Source organism: Gekko japonicus, unplaced genomic scaffold, assembly GCF_001447785.1.
Source record: "Gekko japonicus isolate JY-2015 unplaced genomic scaffold, Gekko_japonicus_V1.1 scaffold3902, whole genome shotgun sequence".
Lineage (NCBI taxonomy): Eukaryota > Metazoa > Chordata > Lepidosauria > Squamata > Gekkonidae > Gekko > Gekko japonicus.
Window position 1 is genome coordinate 87,258 of NW_015164777.1, and position 20,648 is coordinate 107,905.

Sequence of the window (20,648 nt, forward strand, 5' to 3'; positions counted from 1 at the left end):
TTGCATTTTCCACATAACATACACAAACAAACATAACATATACATACATATACACACATACTAACCTACAAACAAATACATGGAGGTTATTCTTAATTCTACCAATATTTATACTAATACGTATTCCGCCTTAATATCAATTTCTGATGAACTGTGTAAGCAACTTTTCTGTCTCCATCATCCTAACAGGTATATATTTCATTTAGTAAACTATTGGTCTGTCTCTTGCAAGCTTGCCTACATATGTTTGTCATACCAGTTATAAAACCGTGACCAAGTATTCTCAAATGTCAAATCTTGTTGTGCCTTTTATCAATAAAGTCAATTTGTCCAATTCCGCAGCCTCTAAGATTTTGCTTACAAGTTCTCATTTTGCTGGTATCTCCAGTAATTTCCAATATTTTGTATAGAGAATTCTTCCAGCCGTAGTTAAAAAAAACAATCAAATAGCGATCATCTTTGTTAGAATTATCAGGTAGAATATTCAACAACAAAGCCTCTGGTGTAAATGGTACTACAGTCCCTAATACCTTTTGCAAGATTTCGTGTACCATTACCCAATATTTCTGAGATCTTTCACAATGCCACCACATGTGGTAAAATGAGCCAACCTTATTTTCACATTTCCAACACGTATTAGAACATTTTAGGTCAATTTTAGCTAACCTTTCAGATGTTACATACCATCTATAAAATATTTTGTATATATTTTCTTTATACGAAATAGCTTTCGTAATCCTAATATTTTTCTTTCATATTTGATCCCATTGCTCAAATTTAATAGCATGCCCAATATTCCGAATCCTGACCCCTAAGTGGCAATCCGCATTTCTCTGGGCATTCAAAAAAGGGCCAGAAGAACTAAGCATTGATGAAACCCTTCCTGTCCTCCCTTCTTGTGATCTGCCTAAGTTCACAGAATCAGTATTGCTGTCAGATGGCCATCTAGCATCTGTTTAAAAACTTTCAATGAAGGAGAGCCCACCACCTTCCAAGGAAGCCGGTTCCACTGAGGAACCTCTCTAACTGTCAGGAAGTTCTTCCTAATGTTTAGCCAAAAACTGTTTTGATTTAATTTCAACCCATTGGTTGGTGTCCAACCTTCTGGGAACAACAGAAAACAACTCTGCACCATCCTCTATATGACAGCCCTTCAAATACTTGAAGATGGTTATCATATCACCTCTCAGTCATCTTGTCTCCTGGCAAAACATATCATTTTATTATATATTGGCTTTGTTTAGACATCTGCCTATGTGAGACTAAAGGATGTTTTAAGGAAGCCAAAATAAATCCTAGAGTAGGCTCATTGTCCTTGTTCTGAAAAAGATATAAACAGAAAGAGAGAGAGGGGGAGAGAGAGAGAGAGAGAGAGAGAGAGATGAATTATAGATTCTTAATTTTTTCTCATGAAGTGATTCTTCTGATTGACGTCAGGCCGCAGCATGATTACATAGCACTTGAGGGAAAAGATACAAGTCAGTAAGCCAGTACTGGAAACCAAGATGGAGAAGATCTCCACAGCCACCATCTGTTTCCCTTTGGTGCTCAGATACGTTGGAACAAAACACAACCAAACACTGCAAAACATCAGCATGCTGAAAGTGATCGATTTGGCCTCATTAAAACTATCTGGTAACTTCCGAGCAACAAAAGCCACAAGCAAGCTGATGAGGGACAGAAGTCCCATGTAGCCCAGGACAATGTAAAACATAATAACAGAACCTTCATTACATTCTACTATGATCTCAGTAGTCAGTGACTGAGTGTCAAAATCTGGGAAAGGGGGAGAGGTTCCTAGCCACACTGTACAAATGCTTGCTTGAATGAGGGAGCAAGAGATAACCATGAAGCTGGCCAGTCTTTTCCCCACCCACTTTCTCATGCTGGACCCTGGCTTAGTAGCCACAAAAGCTACCACCACAGTGATGGTTTTGGCCAAGACACAAGACACAGCCACAGTGAAGATGAGGCCAAAAGCAGATTGTCGGAGTAAGCAGGTCACCTTACTTGGTTCTCCAAGAAACAGCAAAGAGCAGAGGAAGCAGAACAGGAGGGAGATTAGGAGAGTGTAGGTGATATTCCTGTTGTTTGCTTTGACAATTGGAGTATCTCTGTGTTTAATGAAAATTCCTAGAACTAAGGCTGTGATCAAGGACAAAGAAAGAGCAAGTGAAACCAGACTGATTCCTAGAGGTTCTTCAAAAGAAAGAAAGCTTAACATCTTAGGGATGCATCCATCCTGGTCTTTGCTTGGATATTGATCTTCTGGACATTTAAAACAGTCATCCATATCTGAAAAGAAAGGGAAGAGGAGCTATTCCAGTGACGACTGAAATATGCTGCAGCCTTCTCATGTTCACTTTTGTTGCTTCCAATCAGCAACATGATTGTTGTCTTTCATCTCATTCCTAAATGCTGGCTGAATGTGAAGATGTTTAATAGCATTTACATATTCCCCTGCACAGGTGAAAATATGTGAATTCTCCCTATAAAGTAAATTGGAAGAAAAACAAACCGCCCCCTCCCCTCCATAGAAACAGAGAGTTTTTAGGGTTTTGCACTTATGCTGGAAATTTCTTGGAAATGAGGGGAGCATGACGAAGGCAGGATTTGGGGAGGGATCGCAGGGTATAGTGCCATAGAGTCCACCCTCCAAAGCAACCACTTTCTCCCTTGGAAGTACTCTCCATCATCTGCTAATCTTGGGTCCCTGCCACACGGCAGGGAAAAGGACGTCTGAACTGCGGCTAATCTGAGCTGCACCAAAGTTGAGATGCCGTGGCGGGATCCCACGGATCCCCCGAGCCACGGCGCCATCGCTCCCTGACACGATCAGATGCCGGGGAGAAAGTGACGGTGGGAAGGGGAGGCTGGCAAACTGTGCATGCTCACACATGCGCAGTTTGGCCAGGAGCCTATTGATGTGCTGGCGCAAGGACGCACCAATGATCCCACGGCCACACTTGCCGCGGCTCTTTCAAATGAACCACCCAGGTAGGTGGTTGTTTTTTTGGTGCGCTTTATGGGCGGGATGGGACGGATCGGGGACGGGTGTGGCACGATTCCCAGATGTTGCTGTGGGATCGCACCCATTTGCTTCAGCCCCGATCCGTCCCTCTCCTGGCCCAAAACCGCTCGTATGGACAGGGCCTTGGTTGGCCTTCTAGAGGCTTACAAATTTAGCTGTGTTGCAGGGTTGGATACCAACTAAGCCTGCTACCTCTTTCTGATCCTATCATTTGCCCTGTGAGCACATCATTGCAAGAAGTGGTCTGTATCTGTCAGCTATAAGTAGAGTGTGATTTATTGTGACAAAATGAGGGTATTTATTTTAATAGTGCATTGTATAGGCAATGGAAATGGAAAACGATCATTTGAGGAAGTGATTTCGGAATTAGGGTACTTGAAACTCAAAGGGGTTTGATGAGTACTGCTTGGCTTGATTGTGACAGGTGCTTGGCTTGATTGTGACTGGCTTGTAGTTGGAAAAGTCTAGTTTGGTGCACTGGTTAAGTGTGCGGATTCTAATCTGGGAGAACCAGGTTTGATTCCCCACTCCTCCACTTGCATTTGCTGGATGACCTTGGGCAAGCCATAGTTCTGTCAGAGCTGTTCTCTCAAGGTCATTTCTCTCAGAGCTCCTTCTGCCCCACCTACCTCAGAGGGTGCCTGTCGTGGGGAGGGGAGGGGAAACGAGTTTGTAAGCTGCTCTGAGACACCGAGTGAAAGAAGGTGCATAAATCCATTTTCTTCTTCTTCTTCTTCTTCTTCTTCTTCTTCTTCTTCTTCTTCTTCTTCTTCTTCTTCTTCTTCTTCTTCTTCTTCTTCTTCTAGTGTTTCCAAGAGGTAAGATAGTTACACCACCTTTTTAAGCAGAATTACACCCAGTGAATCCCATTTATTTCAGTACACTAAAGAGGGGTATAATTCTGTTTAGAATTGCACTGCTACCGTCATTTAGGAAAAGCAGTGGAAGGCAGGACATGGAAATGCAAGCAGTGAAGTAAAGAATATATGACCTTATGACACACCTGCCCTCTTCCCTCCCTCAAAGGCAAGATTTTCCATTTGGCTTTTTTCCCCTTTTGTGACTGAGCCACCCAAATTGTCTGTTTTCTTCTTTTCTGAAGAATTCTGGCTTTTCCACCATTTCACGGTATAATATTTTGGCTGTTTGCTCAGCCCATTGACCCAAGAAGTCTCCAACTACCCACTCATCCTTGCCAACTTTCCCCAGTTCTCCTATCTGTGTTCGACTGTTCTCAGTCAAGTCTGAATTCCAAAATAAATCAGTAATCAACTCATCTCAGCTAGGGATGAAATCAGACATAATTCCCTTCAGGTGCCAGTTCAGAAGTCTTTCACTGCTCAGCTGATGCTAACTAGTCAGATCTCTTGGAACAGCCTGTCACTCAAGGCTCTCTGCTTCTGTGAAGAATTAACCCTTCACAGCCCTTTAGCTGTTTGTATAGAACTTCTAAGCATTTAAAATGCAGTCCTTCTCAAACCTAGATATAAATGTATCAAAGAAATAGAGACTAGGCAATCAAAGCATATAAATCTTAATGACTGGCGTTATTATTCAGTAGTTATTTTTCCTTAGGTTCTATTTTCTGTGATTAATTCCCTTTATATGCTGAAATCTGTACAATTTTTCAAAGCAGCAATCTGAATTAACTCCTACATTAACAGCACAGTCACACCTATAAACAACAATAGAACTGGCTCTCATATCTAGTGGTAGTGGAGAAAAATCAAGATTTGGTGGAGCTCTTTGACATCAGCTGGCTCTCTGCTTCTTTCTCTAGACTATCTTCTGCTCCAGTAGCTCTTGCAAACTTAAACAGTACACTGCTCAATACCACAGACAACATCCTTTGTCATGTTCCTATGGGCAACCAGTGGCTCAAAGGTACCCCCATTTTGAATCTCACCACGGGTTTTGGTACAAGGTCACAAAGAGACCCCAGGACCTGTGGGAATGCCTGCAGATACTGGTGCTGGCTAGCCAGCTCCTGCAGGTGCCGCAGGTGGCACATGACCATTCATGGGTGGGGCACCAGGGGACCTCAAAGACAGTTGCTTGCATTCTGTAGCACTTATTTTGGCCTTAGATATAGCAGGATGTATGTCACTTTTGCCAGTACTATCCATTGTGTCAGAAGCACTCGAACCAGACACCACCCCACACCCCTCTTCAACCCCTCCCAATAATCTAACAACCCTTCTGTTGGATTGTCATGGATTTCATCGGGCCCTTACCCAGGACCCCTAGAGGTCTTTGATACATCTTGGTCCTGGTAGATTACAAGACCCAATTTCCAGAGGCTATCCCACTATGTACAATGTCGGTATCGGGAGTGGTGAGAGCCCTCTTCTAATTGTTCTCATAATTTGGGATCTTGCAAGAATTGCTAACTAACCAGGGATCCTCGTTCTGAGCAAGTCTATTACATCAGCTGTGTGAGGCACTAGGGGTTAAGCAGATTTTCACATCCCTATATCATACCCAAATGGATGGGCTGGTAGAGCAATTCAACCATACGCCAAAAGGAGCGCACCAGAAATTAGCTGATGACAAACTGTATGTAGACCCCCTGCTCTTCGCATTGCGTGAGACCCCTCAGGCATCTACAGGCTTCAGCCCCTCTGAGCTCGTGTTCGGGAGACAGCCAAAGGGGATTCTAGCCTTAGTAGAGGGGCAATGGGTAGCCCAACCCCACCAAGCCGGTGGACCCAAGTGAATACATACACCAGCTGAGGGAACAGCTGGGGTGGGATCACTGCATGGTACAATCAGACCTGGAGAAGGCACAGCAGGTTCAACAGTGCCTCTATGACAGGGGGAACATCTGCATACTTTTAAGGTAGGCTACCCAGTGTTGGTCCATTGCTGTGCAAGTCCCCACCTGGGGGATCCCATGTGGGAAGGGCCCTTCCTGATTCAAAAAGTTCTGGGGCCTGTCACCTATAAGGTGAAGTGTGAGCCATGGCCCCAGGATGCTCAGTACCTGCATGTTAACCACCTAAAGGGGTGGAAGGCCCGAAAGGAGATGGAATGTACCATCTCAGGGGAGCAAAGTACTGCCGTTGCCCTTCCCTGAGTGGTCCATACCAGAGAGGGAATTAGAAGAGTTGCCCATTATAGAGGAGGGTCTGTCATTAGACCAGCAAGCTGACATGGTTCAATTACTTTGGGAGCAGGTGGGGGTGTTCTCCAAGAGATCCGAAGTCACCCATTGCATCGAGCATCTCATCCTCACCAAAAGCAGGCAGGTGGCCTGCTCCACCTGGAGGCCAATCCCCAGGGCTCAGTGGGATGAAGTCCAAACGAAAAAAGCAGAAATGCTACCTCTGGGAATTATTGAGACCTCCAAAAGTGAATGGCATAGTCCGATTGTACTGGTGCCAAAACCAGACAGTAGTACCAGTGTCGATTACAGGGAACTTAATAAGATTAAGCTAGACCGGCTGGGGACTGCTACGATGTTGTTTGCCCTCGATCTGACCAAAGGATACCGGCAGGTGCTGGTATGGGAGGCCGACTGGGAGAAAACTGCTTTTGCCACCCCCTCGAGCTTATACCAATTCATCTGGATGCCCTTCAGTCTCCATGGGGTGGCAGTCACATTCCAGCGGCTGGTGGACACCGTCCTGGCCGGTTGCCAGGATTTTGCAGCAACATATATAGATGACATCATTGTTTGATATCTGGATTGGGCCACCCACTTGCAACATCTCCAGTGCGTCCTACATGCTTTAAAGGTGGCCAGACTCACTGCAAATCTCACCAAGAACCATATTGGGTTTAGGGAACTGCAGTACTTAGGCTTTGTCATGGGGCAGGGGCAGATCCAGCCAGTTTCCCAGAAGATGGTACAGCTCTGGGAGTACCCTAGACCCCAGACGAAAAAACACCTCAGCCTGTTCCTGGGGCTCTTGGAGTGTTACAGCCAATTTCTGCCATAGTACGCTACCCACACGGCCCCGCTCACCGACCTTCTCAAGAAGAGTTGACCTAACCAGCTGCAGTGAGGACTGGCAGAGCAACAAGTGTTTGCAGAGATGAGGGAAGCCTTAGACCAGACTACCACTCTCTACAACCCCGATTTATCCTAGCTGTTCCTCATCCATACTGATGCATCAGACACTGAACTGGAGGCTTTGTTGTCCCAGACCCACAAGGATCAGGAGGCCCCCATTTTCTTCCTCAGTTGGAACCTGCACAACACGAAGCGTCGATATTCCATGGTAGAGCACGAGGCCCTAGCCCTGAAGTAGGCTGTAGGGGCTTTGAAGTTTTACCTCTGTAATAACCCGTTCATTCTAGTGACTGACCATGTGCTGCTCCAGTGGACGGCACAGATGAAGGACAATAACGCAAGCCCCTATATAAATCAATGGTGCGACCTCATTTGGAATACTGTGTGCAGTTCTGGTCACCACACCTTAAAAAGGATATTATAGCTTTGGGAAAAGTGCAGAAAAGGGCAACTCGAATGATAAAAGGGTTGGAACACTTTCCCTATGAGGAAAGGTTAAAGCGCTTAGGGCTCTTTAGCTTGGAGAAAAGACGACTGAGGGGTGACATGATCGAGGTTTATAAGATTATGCATGGGAAAGAGCAGGTAAAGAAAGAGGTACTTTTCTCCCTTTCTCACAATACAAGAACCCGTGGGCACTCCATGAAATTGCTGAGCGGTCGGGTTAGAACGGATAAAAGGAAGTACTTATTCACCCAAAGAGTGATTAACACATGGAATTCACTGCCACAGGAAGTGGTGGGTGCTACAAGCATGGACGGCTTCAAAAGGGAATTAGATAAGCATATGGAGCAGAGGTCCATCAGTGGCTATTAGCCACAAGGTATAGCTAGGGGCTCTGGGGCAAGTGATGCTCTGTCTTCTTGGTGCTTGGGGGGGGGGTCAACAGTGGGAGGGCTTCTAATGTCCTGGCCCCACTGGTGGACTTCCTGATGGCACTGGTATTTCTGGCCACTGTGTGACACAGAGTGTTGGACTGGATGGGCCATTGGCCTGATCCAACATTGGCGTCTCTTACGTTCTTATGTTCTTAAGGGTGCTCCGATGGTATCTCTTCCTTCTTTCCTACAGGTTCATGATTCAGCACCAGGCAAGCTGCCACCACCTGAATGTGGACTGTATGTACCACCTCTTCGAGGAGCCCAACAGCAACACTGGGGCAAGGGTGTGTGTGTCTCCCGTCCTTCCTCTCCAACCCACCACCCAACCTGGGAACAGTCCAGCAGAAGTCCCTACCATCCAGGCTTAAGTTCAACCTCATGCCCACATGCAGGGGCTCAAGGGACACACTCAGAGATGCTGCCTGCACCAGGCCCCACGGGGGTTCCCTTGTACTGCTGACAACCAGCAGACCAGCCCATCTGAGGGTTCCCAGAGGGACTAGGGCTGCTTCTGCCCTGACCCGCTCAGGGTACCCCGGCAGTTGAGGGAGTTAGTGGCAAGGGTGGGGGCAGGCTCTGGCAACGGTGATGGCCTGACCAAGAAGAGGAAGGGTGGTTCCCGATAGATGGGAAATTAGGGCAGACCAGCCCTATGGCTAATTTGCTGTAAGGAGGGAGGGGCGGAGAGAAGGCCAGGAGGTGGGAATAAAGATGCATCAGGAAAGCGAACTGGGGAGGATGACACCTGAGGCTTATGGAGACCAGAGAGCCACGTTGTGAAGAGGGTGGCAGAATCCGAGAGGGACGGTGAGCCAGAGAGAGAGAGAGGAGGCTTCTCCAGAAATTTTGTCTAAACATTGGACTATGAAATAAGCCTCAGGTAGGGGAGCATCAGGAACTGCGGTGGCTCAAGTGGTTAAGATGCTGAACTGCAGGCTGTGGAAGGTCGGTAGTTCAGCAGTTCAAGACCCGAGTGTGCCACATGACGGAGTGAGCTCCCGTCTCTAGTTCCAGCTCCTGCCAACCTAGCAGTTTGAAAGCAAGAAATTGCAAGTAGATAAATAGGTATCACTACAGTGGGAAGGTAACAGCATTCCATGTGCCTTAGTGTTTAGTCATACCAGCCACATGACCACGGAAATGTCTTTGGACAGCACTGGTTCTTTGGCTTTGAAACGGAGATGAGCACTGCAACCCTAGAGTCGGATTCAACTGGCTTTCGAGCAAGGGAACCTTTACCTTTTACCTTTAGGGGATCATCAGTGATGGAACTGACAGGCTACCCCAGAGTCTGAGGTTAAACTACCCCCACTGTGCCTTGCATTCCCGACCTGGAACTCGCCCCATCGCTCCCAGAGCCCAGGGAGACGGGCCGAGACATGACACAACCATATGAAAGTATAACTGTGGTATGTCCAAGAGATGTGCCACCATTTGAATTTTCCTTTTCTTTACCCACACCTATAATCCAATATATGGCAAATTATCTTTACCCACATCTATCATCCAGTATATGGTAAATTCTCATTTTATTAAATGGACTTCTATAATAATTGTCAACCTTTGGGAAATTCAGTTCACTGCAACACCTACCTTTGTGATTTGAAAACTTCCCTTTTGGACAAGAAGAACAATCATAGCAGCAAAATTTCTCCCCTTCCTTCTTTTGCTTGTGATAACCAGGGGGGCAGGGATCATTGCACACAGAAACGGGCACCACCTGTGCTAGTATAGAAAAGTTGTTGAGGATGGGAGAAAATACTAATTGCTCACAAAATATAGTCTAAAGGTGAGCATTTGAAGTGCAAGAAGCAGAACATTCTGCAAGCAACAATGTACTTGTAGTTTCTGATTATGGCAGGTAGTATCTTTGCTGTCTCTCGCTTGGTTGTGGAAAGCTTGGATTGCATAGAAAAGCATTTAGTTATTCAACTCAGTGTCTCATTCCAAAGGCAGGGAAAACTGACCAACAATGGGGACCAAAAGCAGCTTAAATCACACAACTCAGTGAGGGAGGTATGCCGAAGAGAGAGTGATGGTCCAAAGTTTCCTAACCAGCCTCCATGTAAAAATAAATATTTGAACCTGGATTTGTAATCTGACACTTGAACTACCATACAACACTGGCCTTTTTTTTTCTTTTTCTTTCTTTTTTGGGATGGCTGCTTTCAAACAGAAGCAAGGAACCAAAGTTGGGTGAGGCGTGCAACTATCCCAGTGGTTGCTGGAAGGCCTGACCCTGTTGTATATGCCTTCAAAAGTCAAAACAGTCCTGGAAAGGACTCTTCCCACTTTCTCCTGCCTTTTTCTAAGAGAAAAGGCTGAGACCAGCTGCCAAAACTGTTATGGTTGCTAGCAATGGCCATACTTAGAAACACATTTCTTAAAGCTATAGGCACTGCATTTTCCTGAAGATCTGGAGCATTTTTCAGGTTTGTAGAAAGATTAAGAAGAAGAGGAGGAAGAAGAAGAGATTGGATTTATACCCCACCCTTCACTAACCAAAGGAGTCTCAGAGTGGCTTACAAACTCCTTTCCCTTCCCCTCCCTACAACAGACACCCTGTGGGGTAAGTGGGGCTCAGTGAGCTCTGACAGAAACTGCTCTTTTTCAAGAACAACTGTGCCAGAACTATGGCTTGCCCAAGAACTCGTGGGCACTCCATGAAACTGCTGAGCAGTTGGGTTGGAATGGATAAAAGGAAGTGATTCTTCACCCAAAGAGTGATTAACACATGGAATTTACTGCCACAGGATGTGGTAGTGGCTACAAGCATGGACGGCTTCAAGAGGGAATTAGATAAATATATGGAGCAGAGGTTCATCAGTGGCTATGGATAGGGACTCTGGGGCAGGTGATGCTCTGTATTCTTCGTCAACAGTGAGAGGACTTCTAGTGTCCTGGCCCCACTGGTGGACCTCCTGATGGCACTTGGTATTTTTGCCAAATGTGTGACAGAGTGTTGGACTGGATGGGCCTTTGGCCTGATCCAACATTGGCTTCTCTTATGTCCTTAAGGTTATCCAGCAGGTGCAAGTGGAGGAGTGGGGAATCAAACCCAGTTCTCCAAGATTAGAGTACACACACTTAACCACTAAACCAAACTGGCTCCTGTGTTTGTGGGTGAAGTCTCCATATTTGAGTATCCACACACGTAACCATGTTGAGAAGATTCATTGATGAAGGGCTTTGAATACTTGGGGGGGTACAAAAAGCAGTGAGTTCAATTCATTCACAAGAAGGGTGTGGTCCCCAAGAATCATTTGCAACCCATACCTGGTTAAAATGCCTGTGCCATACGATCATATTGTCATGAATGATGAATCCTTTTCCTTCGCGGGCATCTAAATCCACCCTTCCAACTTTCACTCGAAGGAAGGACTTATTGGGGAACATGACCATGTTCATGATGTCAAATCCAGTTCCCATTTCTTTATTCCTATTAAAGGACATGGTTTCTCCAGCTGAATTATTAAAGGAAAGGCCTTGAAGAAAAGAGTAAAGCTAGTTGAAAGAGAAAAACAGAACAGAGGATGTTCCAAATGAGGGTCCAATTCAAAGATGGAAAGATGGCACAGCTGGAAGAAGCATCGCTCCTGCAGCTCTGCATCATTCCATAGAACTCAAATGTTCAGACTGTAAAATTCCTTTCCTCACTGATACAGTTGATGCACTGCCCCACCCCCGGATATAGCAGCTCTTTTGCTGTGACATGGCTGAAAACATACGGTATCCATATTATTTCATTTCCAATTCTAGGATTTTGTCTGACTTAAGCATACACAAACTGATCTCCAAATTATTGCTGCAAAACAATGTTGAATGTTACCTCAACAGGTATTTTTATTTATAGATTTATTTTATTCATAGCTTGTCATTTTAACGTAGACTCGAGATGGCTTGCTCAATTTAAAACAGTGCAATCACAGGATTAAGTACAAAATCATCAATACATCATAAATTAAGTACAACAATAATCAACAAAACCATCTCCTTATACATAATTGCAATTTAGTCTGGAAACATTCCATGCACTCCCATTGGCTGTAAAATGCCCTCCCTCAGCCATTGGCCCATCACCCACCACTCAAGAGTACTCGTGTGCCATTGGCCGGGTGCTGGGTCTGCTCTTCTTCCCCGCCCACTCCCCCTTCAGCCCCTGTTGCTTGTCAGATTTACTGGCAGATAGCTCTCTCTCCTGAGGAAGGTAGTTCTGTCCCCTCAGTGGCTGTTGGTAGGCAACCAAGCTTGGTTCTGTGAGTAAAAAGACAAAGGACTTTCAGCATAACCCCCTCCCCTGCCCAGTGCCAGCTCCACCAATTTCATGTCAGAATAAATGGAAAAAAGGTCTCTCTCCTGCTTAGCTCCACCATGGCTGGCTGGCTAATGAGGTGGGCCAGTGACCATCAAACCATTCTCTTCAACCCCCTTCTGTGTGGCTGACTTTTCCCTGGGGCTGCCAATCTCCAGGTGTGACCTGGAGATCTCCCACTGTTACAATTGATCTCCAGATGACAGAGATCAGTTCCCCTGGAGAAAATGTCTGCTTTGGTGGGTAGAGCCTATGGCATTATACTCTGCTGAGTCCTTCCACCCCCCCCACCCAAAAAAATGCTGCCCTCCACAGGATCCACCCCCCAAAACTCCAGGTATTTCCCTAATCAGAGCTGGCAACTGTACTTTCTCCTCTGTTAGTAAAAGGCCCTTTCCACACCTATGTTGGCCTTTGGGAGAAAACACATTGGGGCCAGTCCTGATAGGGTTGTCAACTCCAGGTGGGAAATTTCTGGATATTTGAGGGATGGAGCCTGGAAAGGGTGAGGTTTGAGGAGGGGTGGGACCTCAGACAGGTACAATGCCATAGATACCACCCTCCAAGCCAGCCATTCCCTGATGAAGAACCATTGTTGCCAATCTCCAGGTGGGGGCTGGGGATCACTCAAAATTACAACTGCTCTCTAGGAGGGCGGGGGAAGAAATGGAAAACTGAAGCCAGGGGGCAGATAACTGTAGGCTGATGGTTGGCTGGGAGGGAGATAGGGTTGCCAACTCCAGGTTGGGAAATTCATGGAGATTTGATGAGTGGAGCCTGGAGAGGGTGAGGTTTGAGGAGGGGTGGGGCTTCAGACAGGTACAAAGCTACAGACTCTACCCTCCAAACCAGCCATTCCTTCCAGGGAACCACTGTTGCCAATCTCCAGGTGAGGGCTGGAGATCACTCAAAATTACAATTGCTGTTCAGGAATTCATATTATTTTATTTCCAATTAAAGGATTGTCTGCATGCACAAAACCCTATGATTTAAAGCATACACAATCGGATCTCCAAATTATTGCTGCAAAACCATGTTGAATGTTACCTCTACAGGTACAGTTATTTATATGTTTACTTCGTTCATAGCTTGTCTTTTTTCACATGGACTCAAGATAGCTTGGTCAATATAAAAAACTGCAATCACAGGATTAAATACAAAATCATCAATATAATAAAACATAATTGCAGGATTGCTTTAATGCAATAAACTGTAGGTGATGAATGATACATAATGCAAACAACAAATAATGAAATAAAACTGTATTACAGTATTTGGGTGTACACAATATTGTAAACAACTAGCAAAGAAATTGAAATAACAGACTCTATGACTATTCACTTTATACAAAGGTCCTTCTAAAAAAATTAGAGAAACAGTGCAACTGTGTCATGTATAAAATGATATAACATGCTCAAGGCAATAAAGTTATTTCATTCTGCAGAATTACCTTCCAAGGCTGGCTGGGTGGATATGCATCTCTTTTGTCACCTACTGTTGCTCTGTGGTTGGGTCTAGATGAGTACATGGCATGTAAAGCCAGTGCCACAGCATAGACAGCATTACTGATACTGTAACTGTGGCCCAACATGGGCATTTCAAAAATATGCCCAGGAAGACTCTCCAGTCTCTCCTCCCCAGTACATGTTTCATTGATCTTTATTGGCTCCTTTGAATTTGAAAGGGTACAGAGAAATGATTCCTCCCAGAACTCCTTAAGAAAATCATTGTGTTCTGTCCAATAAGGGTTGATGTTCAGGAGAAACTTCCTGAATCCAAGAAGTTCATCGGTGCAAACTGTGAATGAGAGAGCACCTTGAAACATGTAGGAACTAAAACCATTTATAATACCTCTGTCTATGAAATCAACTTGGGCTGTCAGAATCCATACTTTTCTATATAATGAGTTTTCTTCATAGCCAGGATCTCCTAAAACCACCCAAGTATTTATCATTATCATAGTCAGAGCTTTTCCATAGATGATAAAAGTATTGGCTTTGCTTTGTGTCAGAGGTCGATATACGTTTAAGATTAAGTCATTCACATCCCCCAAAGTATCCCATTTGGACTGGTTTGGGATTTTCACTGTGAAGTCCAAACAAATTCTGTTCTGGAAAAACAACATCTCCATAGCCTGCAAGAAATGTTCTCCACTGTGTTCATCTACAGCAAAGAGGCCAACCCATGTCCATTCAAAATGGAGAAGCAATTGAATGATCCCCATGTACTGAGGGGTTTCGTTTGGGACCATGCGGAAAAAGGAAGGGGACTCTGTCACATCTCTCTCCTCAGGTGCAAATGAGCCATAGGTGAGCTGAAAGGAAACAGACAGATATTTTAGAAATAAGTTACTCGGAAACTGTCCATTATGATGAAAATGGTAAACAGAAAGGAATTGCCTGAATTTTGGCTTCATTTCCCCATATCTTCTGTCCCCATTTTCTATTCTACTCTAATTTTCACTTTGTTCTGAACACATCAGCAATGTTCCCTCTAATCTGTGGAGTCCTGTGAGCAAAAATTCTACTTCGTGAGCTACTAGCATTAAAGTTGTGAGCAGGTAATTTGGCTACTGCATAAATTAGTTTGCACTGGAGCCCTCCTTCCTGAGCTAAGACAAAAATGTGTGAGCCAGAGGCTAAAAAACTGTGAGCTAGCTCACACTAACTCAGCTTAGAGGGAACACTGCAGGCAGGACTTTATTGTTCTAGCAGTCAGAATTTTCCCTCTTTATTACCTACAGAACAACTCCTGGTGCAAAGCATGATGATGGGTCAATTCATTCATATTCCTGTACACATATCCTTCCATTGGAATCTTGTAAATTCCTAAGATATCTGCCACATGGAAGGACCCAGCAGCATCATATCCACCGACAATGGCTATCATCTTTCTCCTGGAATCGCATTTGTAATTAGGCTGAAATCCCTGTGATTTGAAGAGCATATGCAGGGTGGTCCGGTAAGTCATCTTTGCATCATAGTAGCTGTCTAAGATATGGAATCCAAGGGTGATATTTGGCAGGATATGGGGGTTCTCATTGATACCATTCACAGCAAAAGCCAAGGCCAGGGCATGCTGGTAGAACTTGGTCACCATTCTGAAAAAGAGAGTGACATTCTGTATTATAAGAGAATTCATCAGCACCCTGATACATTTTAAAATAACTTTGGAACATTCTTTGTCTGCCTTAATTTCCTTAATGATGTATTTTCATTCCTATATATTTCTATTTATATATCTCAAATAAGAAAGATTGTGCTCTTCAGGCCAGCTACCATTGAGAATATAGTTATAATAAATCACAGAATCAAGATTTCTCTTCTCCATACCATATTGACATTTCTATGAATTTTCTTCCATCTAATAGACAAGTGTAGATCCCATAGAGATCAAAAAATCCATAGAACCTTCCAAACCTAGGATATAGCCTTCAGCCACTGTGGGGGAACACCCCACTTTGGAGAAGCTTTTGAAAGTTAAAAGGGGAGATATCCAAGCTCCAGCCGACATAGCAGATTGATATTTGTTCAGGGGCAGACATTAAAGAAATTGAGAAAAGAAGCCCCAGTGCTTGTTGCTCTTATCTCCCAACAGTCACTTGTAAGATCTCAGCTGACAAGCTGAGCAGTCAAGTCAGTCCCTTAAAAGGCCCACCTCCCCCTCACCTTGTCATCATTAAAACAACAACAATGGCCACTTCTGCACTCTCACCCTTGTCACTCGTTTTTCCCTATTGCTTCAGGGTTCCCCCCACGATGTGTTTTGCTTTCTCTAGTAGTTCCAGAGGGAGCAAAACACATGTGGAAAAGGTGTGGGGGACCCAAAGCGACAGGGAAAGGAAGAGTGACAAAAGTGAGAGTACGGAAGTGGCCAATGTCTCAATAATCCTGTAAGAGTTTTAATCCACTTTGCTTGCTTTCTCTAGGTTCCCCCAACCCCATATCCACATATTTTGCACTCTCTTATACACTGGAATTCTGAAAGTTTGTTTCCCAGTCCCCCCCCCCGAGTTTTACTACAACCTTGTAGTATACAATGCATGTAACTGAGTAACACTTCAGTTCAACTAAAAACAAACGGGTCCCCATTTTCCCAAGAGAGAGAACAAATTCCATGTGGACTGTGAACAGAACAGGAAAAAAGTGATTGGAAAAGAGGTATGGCATGCGGAAATGGGCCATGCCAACAGGTCCTTCTTTGAGTACAGCTGTTGTTCCTGCATTTCCTCAGACCAAGGTAACAGAATGTAGGGGGGGGGTAATTCTTACTCTGGAAGCTCAAATAACTTCTGCAAAGGATGGTCTGTGAAAGGAACCCTATGGAAAGTGTAAATGATCTGAGAAGTAATCCCACCAATGAGGAGGTCACCTGGCTGGTACCACTCATGGGGCACAGGGAGAGGGTCTGTCTCCGGACACTTCATGCCATTTACTCTGCATTCCACAAAAAGCAGCAGGAGTTGCAAACACACCAGCGTCACCGTTCTGACAAGCGTCATTCTAGAATCAAATTGTGAGATGTCAAGCTGACACTGTGCTGCCTAGTCCCTTCTCCCACCTCTCAGTGAACCGGGGGCATTTCATAGCCATTTTCAAATGTGTTGACTGCTTTCTGGCACTTTCTGAAAAGCCACTGGAGCTTTGGTCAGTTGATCCAATTGCAGTGATGTGGATAATTGCGGGGGGAAGTTAATTACACTGTGAAGTTTGGACCATAATTGACAACTTTGGCAATATTTTTTTTCTCTTAACCTAACTTTTAGTCTCCTCATTTCTGGTGGGACAATAGAATGGATCAGGGGACATTTCCTGCAGAAGCGCACAGGAGCAGAGCTCCGGCAGTAAAGAGCCCAGGGGGCGGGCACATGCAACAAGCCCCACTCCCCGCTCCCAGCAGCCCTCAGTCAGAGCAAGAAGCAGCCAGGTAAGTTGCAGAGCTCCCCACGTCCCCCCGGTCCAAAACAGTCCAGTGGCACCTTTAAGACCAAGTTTCATTCAGGTACAAGCTCTGCCTCCTCTGCGAGGACAGATCGGCACGTCCCCCCCCCAATAGCTAGCGATCCAAAACAGTCCAGTGGAGCCTAAGCGGTGGGTGTTGCCTTCTGACACACTTCCGGTGATGTCAGGGGGTGTGGCATATGCAAATAAGTTATGCTAATTAGTTATGCTAATGAGCTTTTGCACCTCTTTTTCTATGAAATGACCCCTGGAATGGATTGTTGGTATAGTTCTCCATTATGAACGAACATACGCCCCAGGTTGTTGTAAAGTTACCTATCTGCAGTTAGGAGTTGTACTTCTTCTTCTTCTTCTTTTAATCATTATTTTATTGAGTATATGTTACAATTTCATATGGATATTCTTTCCAAATATGTTATACTCCTTTTGAAACTTAAAAAAAAACAATTGAGGTGACATATCACCTGTTTATAACTTAATCCCAATCTTGTTTATACCCTCATCTTTTTCTTATTTCCTTATATTACCCGCTTATAATACCACCATGCAACTTCCTATCTATATCATATTTTATTATATTCTTCTTGTGTTTTCTCGGTACCTAGAAAAGAAAGCTGGACAGGGTTGCCTCCAATACTGGGTGCTGCAGGGAAAATCCCTACAGCAGGAGGGTAACCTCCACCCTTTCACCAGAGGTCTTTGGGGGAGCACACCCTTCACCTCCTTTCTAATATTTACTCCTTGTATCTACTTCTATGTTCCCAACTTATAATTATTTATTTACCAACTTATAATTATTTATTTTATTTTAATTGCTCTCCACCTAACTTAATATGTCATTGTCAAGTCCCAAGACTTCTTCAAACTCCTCCGTCTGTTTGCTTAGTAACTGCATCCAAACGCTTTTTGCCCGTGGTCTCATTGAAAGCGGTGAAAGTTTTTCCACTTTGATTGACCACTAGGTGGCCGAGTGGAAGCCATCTATACTATGAGGATGTGGATGGTTTCTGAGCCCAACAAAGCCTTTCAGCTTCCCATCTGGGCTCAGGCTCACTTCATCCATGCTTTCTTCTCAAATCAGGGGAAGGAGAAGGACCTCCCCTTTCCTCCTCCACTGTTTGCATTCTTAAATTTTATCCAACTGGAGTGGGGGGGGATCTGTTTTCCCCAACTCTGGACCATTTTGAGAGGAAACTTTTTCTCTCTATCACTATACCAAGTGTCAGTTTGGATGTCTGGAAAATTTCAAAGCCTGATGATGGAAAGTGATTTCAAGCAACAAGTGACCTATGGCAACCTGATAGGGTTTTTAAGGCAAGAGGTGAACAGAGGTGGTTTGCCATTGCCTGCTTCTGTGTAGCTACTCAGGACTTCCTTGGTTGTCTCCTGTTCAAGTATGAACCAGAGCAAACCCAGCTTAGTGTCAGCTAGGCTGCCCAAATTGCTACATGCCTGGTAATGTCTGGTTTCGGATCTGCTGTTGTACCTTATCTTGAAGTTTTGGCTCCGTGGCCTTGACTTCCTTGGTTGTCTCCCATCCAAGTATGAACCAGGGTCAACCCAGTTTAGCTTCCGATATCTGAGGAGATTTGACTACCTGGGTGACCCAGTTCAGGGTGAGATATAACAAAAAAGGACACCTCACTGATCCAGTTAAAACTTTTAAAGGAGTTAGACAGGTTTGTCTTCTGGCCCCTCTGCTATTTAACTTCTATTTCAGTGTTGTGGTTAAACACGTTACTGATTCAAAATTCCATCCGCCAAAACTTGTCTCACGCCACCTAACAATACTGCTGTACACAGATGATGCAGTCCTATTAGCAAGAACTCCATTGGGCCTGCAGAGGGCATTGGACAGTTTCACCACATATTGCATTAAAGAACATCTAATAATTAATTACAGTAAGACCAAGGTGATGGTATTTGGCAAACACCCAAAAAGGAAGATTTGGTCAATGAAAGGGAACAGAATTGAACAGGTTAATAAATTTACATACTTTGGGGTCGTATTTCAGGAGAATGGTTCTGTGACAGCTCACTGTAATCTGAGTGCAGGTTGAGCTGAGAGATCATCCAATATGATTTTAAGATTCTTTCGAGCCAAAGGCTGTTCTTACATGCCTGCAGCCCTGAAACCTTTTCAAGCCAAAGTTATCAATCAGCTCCTTTATGGTATCTACCTAGGTATCCCAGCGAACAGTTTATATCTACTAGAGAAAATTCAAACTAAATTCCTTCAATCTATTTTACAAATTCCACCCAATGTTTCCAATTTTTTACTGCGACTGTGTAACTTAACATTTATAGGCTTCTCTCTGGACACACTGTTGACCCAAGATATCAATATTGCAAGATCTTTAGTTAAGCAAAGGATCCATAATGTTGAACGCCAGTTAGATCTAATAAAAACCCACATTTCATGATTTCTGAGAAACACAGATATACTATTAATATGGCCCAATATCTAAAAAATGTAGAATATTTTTATTCTATATATAAATGTAGATGTAATGTATTGCCATCTATGGTAACAGAAGGGAGATATCAGAAGATCCCATGTACTGAAAGGGTATATGCAAGTCAGGGAAAAAACAATCCTCCCTATTCTGGAACAGTCCATGCTTATATCAGGTAAGATAGCCTTGATGAAATTACTGCTTGATGAAATACCAGCAGTCATGAGAGTGAAAGCTAGGTTTTGTGCTCAGGTGATTAAACAGAATAATAGTTTAAACAGGAGCTTCGCTTTCTGATTTTGAGGAGCCAGTATATTAATGACCATATGTATATAATTTTATTACTATATATGATTGTTGGATTAGTTCAATTATAAACTGGATGTACATTTTAATAGTATATTTAGGGCAGATTTGTTTTGTATCCTATTGCAGTGTATTCTATTTTTTATCTCGTCTATGATTGTTCTAATAATAAACAGACTGCAAACAAACATTATAGCTTATTATAAAGAATCCTCTTTGTTCTAAGCACCATTTTTTGCATGTTATAAAACTGTAAGTTGCGTACGTTTGACCCACATCCACTCTCAATTGATTTTTCAACTTTAGGAATCTCTTTACATTTGGGGGTTTTGTTTGCTTTTTTGTTTGTTATGCTTGCTTCTTCTCTCAGAACATGAAACCTTAAAGTGGCTTAATTGGACAATGGTTATGAAACTTTCTATGAACTTCCAGATCTTACCTCATTGTCGCGTTTTTGATGTTGCATGTTCAGTTTTCTGTAGTGCACCTAATTTTTTAGCTAGCCACCATTTTACTTTTTAAAACTTTTTTGACTTTTTACTTTACTTTTTACTTTACATTTACTTTTTATATTTTACTTTTAAGTTACTCTTTTAGTAAAATTACATTTTGCTATTAGTTTTAAATATTTAGACTTCATAGGACTTGGATCATGTAGATCCTACTTTGTTAGTCAAACAACTGTA

General features: G+C 43.8%; 1 protein-coding gene across 1 annotated transcript; it reads right to left on the reverse strand.

Annotated features, from left to right (window-relative positions):
- Positions 1-1,396: 1,396 nt before the first annotated feature.
- LOC107109154 (vomeronasal type-2 receptor 26-like) lies at positions 1,397-20,406 on the reverse strand. The gene is made up of 7 exons (XM_015409729.1): positions 20,402-20,406; positions 16,511-16,741; positions 15,039-15,339; positions 13,690-14,553; positions 11,204-11,431; positions 9,521-9,647; positions 1,397-2,295 (listed from the first exon to the last, which is right to left on the reverse strand). The coding sequence occupies exons 1-7, from the start codon at positions 20,404-20,406 to the stop codon at positions 1,397-1,399; spliced, it is 2,655 nt and encodes an 884-aa protein (XP_015265215.1).
- Between the last annotated feature and the right edge of the window lie 242 nt (positions 20,407-20,648).

Bases quoted from the DNA above. Each gene is read 5' to 3' on its own strand.
- LOC107109154 (XM_015409729.1), bottom strand. The intron at 9,648-11,203 runs GTATGGGTTGCA...ATACTAGCACAG, and splicing joins GGCACAGGCATTTTAACCAG to GTGGTGCCCGTTTCTGTGTG. The intron at 2,296-9,520 runs GTAGGTGTTGCA...CTTTCTTTTCAG, and splicing joins GAAGTTTTCAAATCACAAAG to ATATGGATGACTGTTTTAAA.